The sequence below is a fragment of the Rattus norvegicus genome, chromosome 4 (genome assembly GCF_021556685.1).
Source record: "Rattus norvegicus strain SHRSP/BbbUtx chromosome 4, alternate assembly SHRSP_T2T, whole genome shotgun sequence".
NCBI classification, from domain to species: domain Eukaryota; kingdom Metazoa; phylum Chordata; class Mammalia; order Rodentia; family Muridae; genus Rattus; species Rattus norvegicus.
This window is the reverse complement of record NC_141537.1, coordinates 90910792-90928743: the sequence shown is the minus strand read 5'-3', so window position 1 is coordinate 90928743 and position 17952 is coordinate 90910792. Positions and strand designations below refer to the sequence as shown.

Below are 17952 nucleotides of genomic sequence, written 5' to 3'. Positions count from 1 at the left end.
TATTTATAGAACATTCTTATCTAAAACAAAAGGATATGCCTTCTTCTTACCACCTCATGGTACTTTCTACCAAACTGACCATATAATTGGTTACAAAACAGGCCTCAATAGATAGAGAAAGATAGAAATAATCCCAGGCGTCCTATCAGACCACTACTGGCTAAAACTCGTCTTCAACAACAACAAGGGAAGAATGCCCACATATACATGGAAATTAAACAATGCTCTACTCAATGATAACCTGGTTAAAGAAGAAATAAAGAAAGAAATTAAAGACTTCTTAGAATTTAATGAAAATGAAGATACAACATACCCAAACTTATGGGACACAATGAAAGCTGTGCTAAGAGGAAAACGCATAGCTCTGAGTGCCTGCAGAAAGAAACAGGAGAGAGCATATATCAGCAGCTTGACAGCACACCTAAAAGCTCTAGAACAAAAGAAGCAAATACACCCAGGAGGAGTAAAGGGCAGGAAATAATCAAACTCAGAGCTGAAATCAACCAAGTAGAACCAAAAAGGACTATACAGAGAATCAACAGAAATAAAAGTTGGTTCTTTGAGAAAACCAACAAGATAGATAAAACCCTTAGCCAGACTAACGAGAGGACACAGAGAGAGTGTCCAAATTAACAAAATCAGAAATGAAAAGGGAGACATATCTACAGAATCAGAGGAAAGTCAAAAATCACCAGATCTTACTACAAAAGCCCATATTCAACAAAACTTGAAAGTCTGAATGAAATGGACAATTTCCTAGACAGATACCAGGTACCTAAGTTAAATCAGGAACAAATAACCCATTTAAACAACCCCATAACTCCTAAAGAAATAGAAGCAGTCATTAAAAGTCTCCCAACCAAAATGAGCCCAGGTCCAGCCAGGTTCAGTGCAGAATTCTATCAGACATTCATAGAAGACCTCATACCATTACTATCCAAACTATTCCACAAAATTGAAACAGATGGATCACTACCGAATTCCTTCTATGAAGCCACAATTACTCTTATACCTAAACCACACAAAGACCCACTAAAACAGAGAACCTCCGACCGATTTCCCTTATGAATATCGACACAAAAATACTAAATAAAATTCGGGCAAACCGAATCCAAGAGCACATCAAAATAATCATCCATCATGATCAAGTAGGCCTCATTCCAAGCATGCAGGAATGGTTTAATACACGGAAAACCATCAACATAATCCACTATATAAACAAACTGAAAGATAAAAACCACATGATCATTTCATTAGATGCTGAGAAAGCATTTGACAAAATTCAACACCCCTTCATGATAAAAGTCCTGGAAAGAATAGGAATTCAAGACCCATATGTAAACATAGTAAAAGCCATATACAGCAAACCAGTAGCTAACATTAAACTAAATGGAGAGAAACTTGAAGCAATCCCACTAAAATCAGGGACTAGACAAGGCTGCCCACTCTCTTCCTTCTTATTCAATATAGTTCTCGAAGTTCTAGCCAGAACAATCGGACAACAAAAGGAGGTCAAAGGGATACAGATTGGAAAAGAAGAAGTCAAAATATCACTATCTGCAGATGATATGATAGTATATTTAAGTGATCCCAAAAGTTTCACCAGAGAAATACTAAACCTGATAAACACCTTCACCAAGTGGCTGGGTATAAAATTAACTCATAAATCAGTAGCCTTCCTCTATAGAAAAGAGAAACAAGCTGAGAAAGAAATTAGGGAAATGACACCCTTCATAATAGTCCCAAATAATATAAAATACCTTAGTGTGACTTTAACCAAGCAAGTGAAAGATCTGTATGATAAGAACTTCAATTCTCTGAAGAAAGAAATTGAAGATCTCAAAAGATGGAAAGATCTCCCATATTCATGGATTGACAGGATTAATATAGTAAAAATGGCCATTTTACAAAAAGTGATCTACAGATTCAAGGCAATCCCCATCAAAATTCCAATCCAATTCTTCAGGAAGTTAAACAGAACAATTTTCAAATTCATCTGGAAAAACAAAAAACCCAGGAGAGCTAAAACTATCCTCAACAATAAAAGGAATTCCAGGAAAATCACTATCCCTGAATTCAAGCAGTATTACAGAGCAATAGTGTTAATGACTGTATGGTATTGGTACAGAGACAGGCAGATAGACTATTGGAATAGAATTGAAGACCCAGAAATGAACCCACACACCTATGGTCACTTGATTTTTTAAGAAGGAGCCAAAACCATCCAATGGAAAAAAGATATCATTTTCAGCAAATGGTGCTGTTTCAACTGGAGGTCAACATGTAGAAGAATGCAGATCGATCCATGCTTATCACCCTGTACAAAGCTTAAGTTGAAATGGATCAAGTACCTCCATATCAAGCCAGATACACTCAAACTAATAGTAGAAAAAATGTGGAAGAATCTTGATCACATGGGCACTGGAGAAAATTTCCTGAATAAAACACCAATGGCTTATGCTCTAAGATCAAGAATTGACAAATGGGATCTCATAAACCTGCAAAGCTTCTGTAAGGCAAAGGACACTGTGGTTAGGACAAAATGGCCACTAACAGTTTGGGAAAAGATCTTTACCAATCCTACAACTGAGAGAGGCCTTATATCTAAAATATAAAAAGAACTCACAACGTTAGACTACAGAAAGACAAACAACCCTATTAAAAATGGGGTTCAGAGCTAAACAAAGAATTCAGAGCTAAAGAATAACGGATGGCTGAGAAGCACCTAAAGAAATGTTCAACATCTTTAGTCACAAGGGAAATGCAAATCAAAACAACCCTGAGATTTCACCTCACACCAGTCATAATGGCTAAGATCAAAAACTCCTGTGACAGCATATTCTGGCGAGGATATGGAGAAAAAAGAACTCTCCTCCATTGTTGGTGGGATTGCCTACTGGTACATCCATTCTGGAAATCATTCTGCGTGTTTCTCAGAAAATTAGACATTGCACTACGTGAGAACCCAGCTATACCTCTCCTGGCTACATACCCAAAAAATCCTCCAACATAAAACAACGACACATGCTCCACTATGTTCATAGAAACCTTATTTATAATAGCTGGAAAGATCCAAGATACCTTTCAACAGAGGAATGGATACAGAATATGTGGTACATCTACACAGTGGAATATTACTCAGCTATCAAAAACAAAGACTTCATGAAATTCATAGGTATATGAATGGAACTGGAAAATATCATCCTGAGTGAGGAAACTCAATCACAGAAAAACACACATGGTATGCACTCATTGGTAAGTGGCTATTAGCCCAAATGCTTGAATTACCCAAGATGCACAGACCACATGAAACTCAGGAAGGATGACCAAAATTTGAATGCTTCACTCCTTCTTTAAAAGGGGAACAACAATTTCCTTAGGAAGGGATAGGGAAGCAAAGTTTAGAACAGAGACTGAAGGAAAACCCATTCAGAGCCCACCCCACATGTGGCCCATACATATACAGTCACCAAGCTAGATAAGGTGAATGAAGCAAAAAGTGCAGGCTGACAGGAATCGAAAGTAGATCTCTTCTGAGAAACACAGCCAGAATATGGCAAATACATAGGCGAATGCCAGCAGCAAACCACTGAACTGAGTGCGGAACCCTCATTGAAGGAATCAGAGAAAGGAATAAAAGAGCTGAAGGGGCTTGAGACCCCGTATGTACCACAATGCCAACTAACCAGAGCTTCCCGGGACTAAGCCACTACCCAAAGACTATACATGGACTGACCCTGGGCCCCAAATTCATAAGTATCAATGAAGAGCCTAGCAGGGGCATCAGAGGAAGGGGAAGCCCTTGGTCCTGCCAAGGCTGGACCCCCCCAGTGAAGGGGATTCTTGTGGAGAGGGCGGTAATGGGGGGTGTTGGGGAGGGGAACAATCATATAGATGAGGAGGGGGAGGGGTTGGGGTTGCTGGTCTGGAAACAGGGAAAAGGAATAGCATTTGAAATGTAAATAAGAAACACCCAATTTAATAAAGATGGAAAAAATAATTTGATTAATACATAAAATATAATGCCATTTTTCAATGTTTCAAATGAAAATAGAATTAATGAACCACAAGTAAAATAGACTTATTGTGTATTTAATGTGCAGAGCCAGTAATCTCTCAAATTTTGCTGTCGGTGGGCATTACTGCTTAGGAAGGTCCTCTGATTCTAACATGTGCAAGTATGCAAGCCTAGGTGGTGGGAAGAAGGTAAACAGCCGAAACCTGTTCCATCTCCCCCCATTACCATCAGGCAATGTTACAAATTTAGTTCTGGCTGGTACCTCATGGAGAAGAGATACCTAAGCATGGGGCCCATGGAGGCAATGCCTCCCCTGCCCCCCCCCACCATATTTGGATCTATAAAACATATCTTGGTATTTTTTATAAAACACAAAATTGTTCATTTAATATTTTCTTCAACTCTGGTATATTTTATCCATAGAAACAAGAGGAGTCATTCCTAGTAAATAGACTTATAACCAATTCTGATACAAAGAATATCTTTAAGACTTCCATGCACACAAAAGAGTTAATGAATCTTGAAGTGTTGGGCTAACTAAAGAACAGAAGGGAATTAGGGAGAGGTGAAATGAGAAAAATACATTATAAGCATGCATGAAAGTATTATGTTGAAAGCTGTTGTTCTGTATAAATCATATATATTAACTAAAATACAAAAAAGAAGTTTGTTGCAAAGGAAAAGAAGGGCTATATATATGAATTAAACTGGGAAAAATTATCATCCTTAAATAGTTGTTTTGTGCTTAGAATTTGGTCTTTCTTCTAAGTGAATACCTTTGTGGAGGGTGCCTCTCTATGCCTGCTAAGCATAGCAGGCTCACTGACAGTTGTTGAAAGCCAAGGGGCTTCTCTATGAAGAATTATACTGTACATTCTACTACTCTTTTTCTTACTTTATTAAAGATCATAAAGACATTGTCTCCTTCATGTAAGGAACACAAAGAAGCCTGTTGGTGGATTTTCTGAGTCTTCCTACATTTTTTTTGTTTTCTTTTTTCTTTTTCAATAGCTGGTCTCTCTCTCTCTCTCTCTCTCTCTCTCTCTCTCTCTCTCTCTCTCTCTCTCTCTCTCTCTCTCTGCAATTAGCCAACTAATTGCAGGCACTGTAGTTATACCGGAGGATCCCCGAATGTGTGTGGTTCTCAGATGTTCTAAAATAGGTGGTGAGTTCTAAATTCAATCAGTCTTCATAACTGAAGGGATTTACAGTTAGTCATCTTAAACAGAGGTCATTTTTATCAAATATAGCGTATCTTAATGTGTACTTAAAAGTCTTATTCTAAGTAGTATAGAAATAATCTAAATAGAAAATACTCTAGAAGGAAACAATTCTATAAAGACTTTAGGGAGGGTTGAGAATGCAGCCAGCCAATTGCTGTACAAAACAAACTTCAAACATAATACTAAAACAAAACCAAAAATCTTTGAAATCTATCTGAATACTGTTTAGAAACAAATCAAGTATTTGGTGACTAAGCCAGAAGAGCTTCTCAGCATTGACCTGGTAGATACTATTTTTATCATAACTGAATGTAGGTTCTACCTTTTACTACAACCAGTAGAATCAGATTTCATGAATAATTCATGCAACTTTGGTAAGTGCCTGCTGCAAGTTCACAGTAAAGTCAAACAGTACCTTGACTTCAGCAGCAGCACTGCTGGTCTTTAAATCCTTGATAATGGAAACTCCCTGGAGTATCAACTTTGACCACATGAAATGCTAGGTATTAGCCATATTCTGAAGAGTATGTGATGCAGGAGAGAAAAGCAGAAGAAGACAGATGAATACTGTCTCCCATCCCTGCACCTGAGGATGGAGCTTGAGGCAGTAGATCAGGGCACCTGATAACTGGAAGATACTGTGGTTTATCTTTATGCCTCCTCCTGATCCTTTAAAGTAAGATGTTAATACTTGTCTTGTAGGTGTTGTTGAATAAATCAATATTATCTAGTACAAAGCCTGAAGTGAGTGAATGTTAATTTTAAAAAATGTAAAATAGTATAGTATTAGCACCAGACCTCAAAGTAAATTATCATTTATAAAAATTAAAACCGATACACAGATTTTTCTCTCAAAATCATATTTTGTAAATATTGCTGATATAAATAATATGACAAAGAGGTTCTAGAAGTGATGGTTTCATCCCCTGGTTTTAGTTATATGGAAGAAAACACAGTGCAGGTTTTACCTGACAATATCAAAAGTCAAATGGCATAGAGAAATTTACTACATCTTGTGCTTTTGGTTAAGATAGGTGTAAAGGACAGAGCAAAACAGCCAATGTGCTTCCTGATGTACAGAACAACTGATATAAAGGTGTATCAGACAAAGTATTTTATTTTATATTGATATCTCTCTCTCTCTCAATTTCTTTCTTTACTTTTATGTGTGTTCCAATGTGTATTGTGTAGTATACATGTTTGTGTATGTGCACTTGTGTGTATGTTACTAATGAGCCAGGGGGTGTTGCCAGATATCTTCCTCAATGGCTCACAGTCTTTCTCTTTGAGACAGGGTCTCTTTACTGAACCTGGATATCAACATTTCTTTTAGAGTAGTGTGCCAGTGAGCTCCAGGGACCTGTTTTGTCTCTGGTCCACTGTGCTAGGGTTATAGATGTTCACAGCCATGCCTGGCTGTTTTCATGGGTTCTGGAGCCTTATACTCAGACCCATAGGCTTTCATAGCAAGCACTTACCCTGTGAGTCATCCTCTAGGCCTTGAGGTACTTTAGCCACCATCCCTGGTTTTACTGCCTTATCTAGTCCTTGTTTGTCCCACCAGTTTATAGTCTACAGCAGCAGGGCCAGGTTACCATATGATCAAACACAGATCTACTTGAAAGAACCCATTCCTAAGAAAGTGAATTCACTGAAAGGGATTGCTATAGCACGCGTGGAACTGGGCCAAGGCTTCTTTATTGTCTTGGCAGCAGCATTATTGGTGTCTTAATTGAGATGCAATAAAGAAATTTTAATTATTAACCTCAGAAAATAAGACTATAAAAATTGACCAATAAATAAATAAGTAACTAAATAGCAAGGAGTTTTATTAAGGCTCCAATCAGTAAAATAAAAATCAGAGCTGTGTTATTTCCTATCAGTGGAAATTCAAGTATCAAGTCAATCACTCAAGTGAGAGAAGTCAGATATATCTGTTGATGGCACTGCGGTCCTCTCACTACAGAGTTTCCCGACTTCATAATGCATTTCTCTCCTCTGCAAATGCCCTGCATCCAGGCTGTGAACAGTGGCTGTTCTCACCGGTGACAATCTGCAGTACATGTCTCCCAGTGACCCAGTAGAGTAAGGACTACAATCCTTTCATTTCAGCAGAAGAAATAGATACAGAAGGAGATTGTGTTTTGTTTTGCTTGTTTGTTGTGTTCTTTTTTAAGTCTACAAACTAAACTAGAAACTTTGTGTTACACTAAGACCTGACTCTTGGGTCCCTACTCTTTCCACTGCTCCTGTGTTCTATTGATTACACTATCACAGCAGTTTTCAACTCCCCTTCCAAGTCTCTGCCTACCCTCACTGTGTTGGCCCACATTTAATTAGCACAGTGCTAACTTGTGTCCCAGTGTTGGTCTGTGAGACAGTGCTTGGAAGTGCAGCAGCTCCGAGCTTCTGAATCATAGTGTCACTGCAGCTAAAGCATTGCTCTGAACTTTTACAAGTATCTCACACTTTACAAAACTGTATATAAGTGCAGGGTTTCTTGTTTGTTTGTTTTTTTTAACTTCCGTTGCCTTCTGGAGTCTACTTAAATCCAATTTCTAAACAGTCCCTTTAGGCACTCACCTTTTTGAGATATTTATTGAGAACTTATTTCAAATTCTACCCACTAAGGTTCAAATTAATTTATGGCCTTATTTTAGAAACTCATTGTATAATAAATTTCTTTAGCTGGTGATATAGAGAGATGCTTTTTAAGGGAAAATTTAATTATTTTATAGTGTTCTGGTAAGAAAGAGTTGAAACATGTAGACAACATCTATTAGAATACATCTGTGCAATGACATCTAACATGTTCAGTCAGATGTGATAGAGTATATCAGTCACCTTGCATTTCCCTACTCTGCTCAAGTACAAGTAGGTGCCTTCCATGCCTCAGCCTGGCTATACATTAGGATCTGGTCAATAGCATGTACCCTATAACATGAAAGAGGTTCAAAGTTGTTTTTCAATTCCAGCTTACCAGGATGTGTAATGCTGTCCGTGTTTCTTTGTGTTCTGCCTATCAGGATGGTCGTCATATTCACTGTTTTCTTAAGTGTGTTGGGTTTCTTCTGCAGTTTTATCTGCTTCTGAGGCTTGACAATATTTGCCAGACTATCAGATACTAATCGATCAACATTCCAAGTTAAATTAGATAGGACGGCTTGAGTTTTCATTTCAACTATTGATTCCACAAGTTCTGTCAGACTTTTCAGAGAACGTTGACTGTCTGTCAGAGAGCCTTTGGTCCACATGGGTATGGAAGCATTCTGCCCATACGTACTTGTAGAAGCATTACAACATGCCATTGAAAGTTCATGGACAGTTTTATTAAGCGAAGAGAAACTCACTGAAAGATGGATGGATTTGGCTTCCAGTGCCTTAAATCTGGTATTTAATACCTTCAGCTGAAGATCAGGATCTCCATTCGATAGTGAACCACCTTTTTTAAATGAAATATAGTATGGTATGAGTGCCTTGGTCACTTTAGATTCAATGCCTTGCAAACGAGTTTCAAACTCTTTTGTATTCTTTTTTACTGCGAGCATATGTTCTTTTAAATAACTCACGTTTTGCTGACATTTGCTCACCTGGGAAGTGGTTTCATTGTACATTTGATAAACCTTTTGAAAGTTTAACTGGCTTAGTTTCTCATCTTTAGGAATAGCTGTAAGGGCTTTGGCAATTTGCAAAATAAAATTATACTTCTGATTGTCATTGACCAAAGTCTGAATAGAATCATTCAAATGCTGGAATTCAGAAATAAACGATAAAATAGCATCCATGTTTTGGTTACACTCACAAACCTTGGGATTATATGGCTTAGCACTTAATGTCTCCTTTAGCACATAGTTATCTTGAACAAAATCGATGGCATTGTTTATAACAATCATTGTCTTATTCAGGCCATCTTCTGTTTCTAAGGCATGGTCACTGATGCGCCTTTCAAAGGCTTCACTGCGACTCTGCACTTCATTTCTGAGTAAGTTGTGTCTTTTTGTAAGTTCTTTGGTAAGAACATTCAATTGGTTGACCGCACCAATCAGGTTTTGTAATTCTCTGCGAGTAACTGTGTCTTCCTTTGGCTCATGTATAATCTGCTGTTGAAGCAATGACCTCTGCTCCAGCAAAGGCTGCAGGATCTCCATGTCATATGTCAAATCATTCAGCTGCTCGCTCATTTTATCCACCTTGATGTCCATGGGAAAGATAACCTCAGTCAACGTTTGATTTAACACATGCAGATTTTCCTCTGTGTCCTTGAGTTGAAACTTAAAGTCATGCCTGCATTTAGATAGCATTTCTTCACATTCTCCCCTGGCGGATTCTTTCTCCATCTCCAAAAGGATGGTGAGGTTGCTAATCTTGCTCTCTTGGACATGCAAATCACTGAGCATCTGCAGCAGCATCAGACCTTGCTTGCTTGCTGTCTCCTGTAGCACAGATACATATTTAGTGACATTGCTGTTGACAGATTCCTCAGTGGCAACATTCTCTGTTCCTGATACTTGTAGAATTGATAACAGCTGCGTGTGTGCTTCCTGCATATTAGAGAGAGTTTCATTGAGGGATTGGTGGTACAGAACAATCTGTGAGTGTTCCTGTTCTAGTGCGCCTTCCAAATGAGATTGCTTTGCTACCAGTTCCTTGAGAGGCTTCTCACAGGTCAAGGCCATTTCCTGCCTGATGTCCGTGATACTGTTCTTTAGTTCTGTGATGTCCTTCCACGTGGGCTGATTTTCTCGAATTAATGCAGAGTCTTTCTGGGCTGTTACTGAAACAAAGGACTGGTTCACTTGTAGAACTGCCTGCCTGGTACTTTCCAGGTCCTTGGATAGACTTGACACAGTCTTGAAGAGCTGGGCAATAGTCTCCTGCATGTCATCTTGGAAGACTTTAAATTGGTCTTTTACTATATTCTTTAGCAGATCGTCAATACTCTTTGATTTTAGAGCTAGGGAGAATAAGATAACAAATAGTAAACATACTTTTAACATAGTTTTAATCAGAAAGATGTATCTGTAGAGAGATTAAAGTTTTAAAGTCAGACACTAACTATATGTATTAATGAAAATAATCTCTCCCCATGTCGATTTATGACATTTGAAAAAAATACTAGAATTCATAAGAGATAATCACATTCTTAACAGAAATCTGACATAAAAGTCAATTACCATGTAGAACACATAAACAGAGTACAGCAATGATTCTAAAGGTGAAAGGCAAAAGGGAACTGCTATTCCTTGCAGTGACAGACTCTGCTTTACAGCAATCCCAGGTCTAGTTGTGGTGAAAACAGGTGGGGCTGGGATTTTTGTTTGAGTAAATACCTGGTATCAGTATGGGACTGTATAGTCAAGTGTCTAGTAATTAGGTGCAAGACTTACATTGTGGACTCACGCGTGTTCACAAGTCACAGAGAAAAACTTTAAAAAGTGGAAAGAAATATAAATATCTGTAAAACATCAAAATGGCTTAAAATATCAGGTAGTGAAATTAGTTGTTTTTACAGAATGAGAGACACTCACATTACAACAGGAATTTAAGATATGTTTATAACATGATGTTAACTTTTGGCATAAAAGAAAAGAAAAATTGCCGGTAATTAACACATGATAGTAGTTCCAACATGTAGAAATGTATCTGCTCACACATTGAGATTGTGTGAAACAAGAAAGAAAGAAAGAAAGAAAGGAAGAAAGAAAGGAAAAAAGAAAGAGAGAAAGAAAAGGGATTGAGAAAAGAGAGGAGATAGAGATGAAGCAAAATGGCCTGAATTATTCCAAATGATATAAATAGAAAGAATGTTTGAAAAGTTTAAAATAAAATCAAACCAAACAAACCAACCAATCAACAACAAAAAAAATCTCATATGAAAACAACAGGAAAAATAAAACATAATTGTAAAGTCTAGCTACAAAGAATTATAAATAGAAGAAATATTCATTAAAATTTACCGAAAGATGTACAATGATCATATATGAGATTTTTAAAAAGAAAGTACCACACTGTGGGTCATCACCACTTAAGGTATGGCTGTTAGGTAGACAGTTCATAAAGTTGGTGAATTGGATCCATGGTCTCACATTTTAAAATGTATGTAGCAAGCACAAATACTCAAGTATGAAGTATTGTAATTGAGAAATTTTAGAAGAACAAAACATCTTTCTTGAAAGTCTTGATATTAATTATTCTGGAACAAAAAAAATCCTGTAAACCACATCCATGGTAGCGTATTAAATAGATGTACAGTTGCGAAGTATAGAAAAGCATAAAAGAATAAAAATATAAAAACCATGAAATATCATTCACTAATCCATGGCAGCAAACTATGAAGAAAAGCTAAGTTAGAAAAGTTTGAATAGCTAAATAGAGATAAATTATACAGAAAAACAATTCTGTCTTTTTATCTGTTAACAAGTCAGAAGTATTGGCTAGCATTTTGCCAGTTCCACATTTATTTAACAAGTTTTTTTATGAATATATTTATATATCCTATATAGATAGCAAAATGACAACTTAAAAAATGTAAGGGCATTGTATGGCATTGCTATATAGTATGTCTATATAGTATAAACAGGTCTCTATAGTCCACAGAATAATTTTATCATTTCTTGTAAGTTGAAATTATTTTCAATTCTCAAGCTTCCAAAATTTGATAGTGTACAAGAAAATGTATGTACCAGTGAGGGTTAGATTTTTGAATTTGTAATTACACATTGGAAACCCACAGCGCTTTCAAGATTGATAAGAAAAAAATAAAAAGCCTCATTGAATTAGCTAGGTGAAAAAAATTGCTGATAGATGTTTAATCTCAACTCTCACAAAGCGACATGATCCGGAGGTCAGAGTATGATTGACAGCCTAGGAATACTATCCATAGATAAGACCACTATGGATCTTGCTGAAGGTTATGAGGACAAGATGAAAATATAGTTGTCTTTTCAGCTATTGTTCTTTAGGGTATCATGAGGAAAATCACAGAAGAAATCTCAAAATCGTAGCAGCGTTTGAAAAGATGTAAAGCAGAGCATTAACTTAAAAATGTGTTTTCTGCTCACATTTTTTCCATCTGCCTTTCTACTACTCATCAATAAAGAAACATTTAGCTGTTTCTGAATTTGCAAAACATGTGTCATCGTGCTTTATGTTAATGCCTCTGTAGGGCAGCTCTCTAAACTCAATGTGACCTTGTTTCATGTAACTTCAATATTATTCTGTTTGTTGTTATTGATACTTAGTCTTTTAAAGGTTTTAGGTTGTAATTGTCGCATTCCCTTTTGGGTGTTCCTTTGTGCAACGCCAGGGTCACCCTTTCTAACAACCTTGATAGACTTGTGGGCTCATCCTAACTATGGCTAAATATAAGTTATGCCAGTCCAAGGGCTGCCCCTTCCACTGGTGCTCTTACTAGGCTATTCATTGCTACCTATGAGGTCAGAGTCCAGGGAATAGTCTTTGGGTAGCAATGCACAATTTTCAATTATTTTCAAGTTATGTATTCTCAATTGCCAGATTAAAATACCCTTTTCTTGGTTATTTCATTTAAAGCAAAATTCTCAAATGTCAGGAGACAATATCGGTGAGGAATTTTTTTGTGTCTTAAGAGAATGCAGTTTTAATATTGTTTACTTTTACCTTTTAAAAAAGATTGAAATTCCTTGCTGTTGTCCTTACTGACTTTCTCTTCTAGGGATAGGTATGCATTCCTCAGGTCACCAGCCGCCAGAGAAACATTGTCAACCTTCTTCTGCAGAAGCATCAGCTTCCTCTCCTGCTGGCTCAGTTGCTCTGCCATTTTATGAATCATGGCTGCATGTAGAAGAGAGAACATTGGGACCATTCAACGTGTAGACTTAAAACCTCTAAAAATTGATGTTGTACAAAGGAAACTTAAGTAGACCATACGTGTACTTATAGATTTAAAAATACATATTACAGTGAGTGGCAGCATGAACGATGAAGCAACTTCATGGGATACATTTATAAAAATATTATGTTATATTGTCTTTAATTTACATAATTTGACTTTCTTAAAAAAATCTTAGACATTCAGAATAAATAACAGTATTGAAGGTCGGAAAGCCAAAGCAATGAGGTTGGTATCACCCAGCTAATGGTCACTGCTATTCTTAAATCATGTCCCAGCACTAAAAATATGTCGTTTTATATATATGTGCCTTGTAGTAGTCCTAGTGTTTCATTGCTTACTGAAGTATTATTCCTCGATGAGAGGCAGATCCCAATTTAGAGCAAATCACTCCGTACAGCAACAATATCCACTGCTCCTTTACATGTGCATTGTACAGATTTAAAGACTTGATGGCATTTTATATAGAATCACAATATAAATTACAGAACGATTTCTAGGTACATTACCCAAATTCACCTTTTAAGATTGATTTCTTGAGTTATCATCCAAAACAGCAGATTTCATTATGGCACTTCCTGCACATTTATCAGCATACTTCACTCATATTAAAGTTTCATTAATCTTTTCCTTGTCACCACGTTCCTTCTGGAAGATTTCTCCTTGTTCCTCCCAAAGGAGCTCCCCTACTATCATCCATTATGCCTTCTGATATATACATGTATATACCAGAAAGCATGACAATAAGAAAACTGTTCTGTATATATATACATACATGTATATATACATACCTATATCTATCTATCTATCTATCTATCTATCTATCTATCTATCTATCTATCTATATCTATATCTATATATATATATATCTGTGAGTATATGCAAATCTAGATTTCTCACATGATGAAAACATGATGTTTGTTTTTCTGAATCTGACATATTGCTTTTAATATGATGACCTATCGCATTTTTTTTTAAAAAGGAGATCACTTTAAATTCCATTTCTCAACTGAAGGTCTTTCTTTGTTCACCAAACTCTATTCAAATATATTCTTGAAGAGGTGCTCTTGGCACTAGCCAACCTTGTTCTGGAGTTAAAGTTAAGCGTAAGATAGCAAAGGATTGTGTTTGGACAGAACACACGTCTCAGACTGGCTTTTGATCAGTACAAAATCTTGGTCACAAGTTCTCTTTAATGCAAGTGAAATTGTTCCTTCGACATCAAGACTCTTCAACGATCTCACTGTTTGGAAAACAAAAGCTGCGCTTATTTTCGGAACACTGTTCTGTTCCCCAGGTCACCGGGATGTATGATTGAGGTTTTTCACCTGAAACCTGCAACCCAATGCAGTTTCTCCAAACAATTTGCAAAAACATAACAGAACCAAGAAGCAAGTTAATCATCACCACTGAAATGCTGTTGACAATCACAGGTTACAGTAATTACAGTCTACGACCTGGGTCACCACTGTCTTGCTTCTGCTGCTGGGCTGTTCCTTGGTCAACAGCTGTGTGACTTTCAGCCTGGTTACTGTGCACTAACTGCTGCCGTTCTTCCGCTAGACAGAAACAGAGAGAGTATCAAGTATTAGCATTGGAAGGGCCTCCTGTTTCCCAGTCCTGCGTGATAATGGGACTGACATTCATTTTCCTGTGTATCGAAGCGTAATAAAGAGCAGACTGCTCCGCCCCATCTGTAGGACAGTGTAATACCACATGCACTCAGAAGTCAAAGCTCTAATTCAGTCTTGAAAAAAATATCCGAAATTCATGTGGGCAAAAAATGAATTGAAGCTTCTGAAGATACAGCCTGTGATATGAGTGGACTTTACAATCCATTATGGTAAAAACAGCAGCAGCCTTGTAAGTGGACTGATTTTTCAATAAGGCATTTCCCAGCTGGTGCCTGTTGTAAGGAGTTAAAGCTGTATACACTTTCCTAATCCCAAATCAGTGAGTTAATTAACAGTGCCACTTAAATAGATTGTCCTAATATTTAAAAATGATACATGGCTTCTAATAAACTAATGGTCCAATTAAACAATTACAGGTGTATCTCCAAGGTAATCAACCCTTAAAGACAGTGACATTCCATAAAAACAAAATCCTTATATCTATATTTAAGAAGCCCTATTTCTTAAAAATCTAATATTGTAAATGTTTATATAATACTTCCCTAGGAAAACAATTTTCAGGAGACTCATTTAAAATACTGAACATCTCAAATAATACATCTTTAATATACAGGCTTTGAATGGACAAATTTATTCAATGATGCCTGCACACAGACATGTGCAAATACTCATTTGCTGTCTAGTGGATTTCTTTCTCTGTGAAATTCTGTGACAATGCAACTGTACTTGTAGTGCATGTTAACGACCCCCCTCCAGATGCACATGTGACCATGCCGACAATCCCTAAGTTTTCCTGTTCCCTAAAACATGTCCATGGTTTGCTATTAATTTGTGTTTGTCTCCATTATTACATTGAATTATGCACTGCTATTTTTCTAGGGCTTGGGATAAATAAATGAATTTCCCCTTTGTACAGTTTGTTTCAATACTGATTACTCATTTAGTTGAAGAAAGTGATGTCGAGTTTAGAAATACAGTTATTTGGGAATTAGAATAAGGAGGAAAAAGATTAATCTCCTGTTACGCCCCAGAAATAAGGTTCTTATGATCTAAATTCAAGTTGATTTATGCAAAGGTATCTACGAAGTAACTGAGTAACTCTCCTGCCATGGCTTCTCCGTGTATGGTATAATAAAACACATTTCTGACAATTTCCATCTCTGTTCACTCAAGTGCATAGCTAAAGGGAAAAGTAATCGTTTGCAAAATTTGAGTCTCTGCAGAATGAGAACATTCCCTGGGAGATTCTGAGCCTGCAGCCCTAACCCAATTTAAAGAACTCTGTGGTGGGTCACCAATCTCTCTTTGACCCAGCTGGCCACATGGTTCTAATGTAGGCTAAAGCTTGCAAACCCCTTGGGGATCTACATGTTCTGCAAGCACACCTTCCTATGCCCCCTGCTTCTCTGAGCAGCGAAGATGTAGACCAAAACTGTAAATACTGATAGCAGGGCAAACTAATATGGTAGCAAAGGCCTTTCTATTTCCTTGTTGCTTACTTTCTGCTGCTAGAGCATAGCAAGAAAAAGTGAAAGTGCATTTAAAAGAGGCTGGTTTGCAGGTTCAGAGGCTCAGTTCATTATCATCAGAGCAGGAACATGGCAGCATCCAGGCAGGCATTGTGTGGGCAGAGCTGAAAGTTCTACATTTCATCTGAAGGCTGCTAGCAGAATACTGACTTCCAGGCAGCTAAGACTAGGGTATTAAAGCCCACGCCCACAGCGACACACCTATTCCAACAAGTGCTTCCTAATAGTGCCACTCCCTGGGCAAAGTATATGCAAACCATCACAGAGCTCTTCAGAGACAGTCATAGCAGTTTCTTACGTTTAATCATTTCTCTGAATGGTACATTTTTCTGGTGTCACCCATGGCCAAAGAAAAAGAATGCAGCATCCAGGGGGCTTCAAATGTCACTAGGGATTATTAGTGTGAGTGGGTTATGTTTATGAATTCTGTGATATGACGTGTGGTTTTATATTTATTGTGGCTAATATATGTGTTAACATAAGAAAATAAGGAATTCATTCTTACTATAGTTTATATATTAATATCACTAAATAGTGAGAAAATGGTTGAACACTACCATTATCTCTTCCCATAGCTCTTGTACTCATAGTCTGAATATAATTTGCCAAAGTTAACCTGTGTTTCAAACACGATTACTTAATGACAACAAAATCAAACCCGCTTATTTTACTCTTTATCAGATGTGCCATACCATATACATTAGTACAGGGGTTATAACACTACATTACACTTAGCATCTTGCTAGGACTAGAAACCTGGCAGTCTTATGTCTGATACAGACACACATATGTGATGCATGCATGCTGCCTTAGTTATTGTTCTGTTGCGGTTACTGTTTCAGAAGTTAGTCTATCATCATCCTGGTGGGAAGCATGATTGCATATATTTTGATATATATATATCTTGATAGATAGACAGACAGATGGAAGGAAGGAAAGAAAGAGTGGGCCTGGTGTCTCAATGATAGACTTTATCCAACAGGCCCATGCCTCTTATCTTCTAAGTCTTTCGAACAATCCCACTCCCTGGTGACTAAGCATACATATATATGAGTCTATCAGGGCCATTACTATTCAAACTACCCCATGTGCTCTCTATGGATGGAGGGGCCTATTTAAGATGAATGGAAGGATTTACCCTACCATCATAGTTGTTCCTGTACTGCCTAGTTTAAACCAACTCTAAATATTCTGGAAGTAAGAAGCCCAGCTATGAGGTAAATTGAGGAACAGAAAGGAAGAGAACACTGAACGCTGAAGTCTAATTTTCTATTTACCTTAGAATAAAAACAGCATTAAATATCATTCATGAATCCTGGAAAGAAGAGTTTTGTGTTATAAACAGAGAAATATGTGGTGACGGGCTAGAGAACTCAGAAGTCTTAAAACAGAACCCAAGAAACATGAGGAGAACCACTGTTCAGCTAATTACAAGTTGGAAGAGGAAAGAAATCTGTCAGGTTCAGTGAGATGGCTACGCCTACAGGCAATTGCCTCAAGCCCGACTACAAGACACCTTACCTCAAACCCAGAACAAGGAAAAATGCACAGAAAAATCAAGCAAAATTCCTTAGTTTTAATATATTCTACTCTTTGAGGAACAATTCCTCTATGGTAAAGAATTGAATCTTTTTCCACATTTTGGTGAAGTTTTAAAAAGACTGATCTGAACAAAAAA

The 17952-nt window shown here is 37.2% G+C and overlaps 1 protein-coding gene across 2 annotated transcripts in view; it reads right to left on the bottom strand.

The window, feature by feature from the left end:
* The window catches only part of Mmrn1 (multimerin 1), a 47430-nt gene that overhangs the window by 12014 nt on the left and 17464 nt on the right, over positions 1-17952 (bottom strand). For both annotated transcript variants that reach the window (XM_087658737.1, NM_001427207.1), the window contains 3 exon segments: positions 14569-14670; positions 12880-13053; positions 8222-10195 (listed from right to left, as the gene is read on the bottom strand). In XM_087658737.1, coding sequence (XP_087514863.1) covers positions 8222-10195; positions 12880-13053; positions 14569-14670 — 2250 coding nt within the window.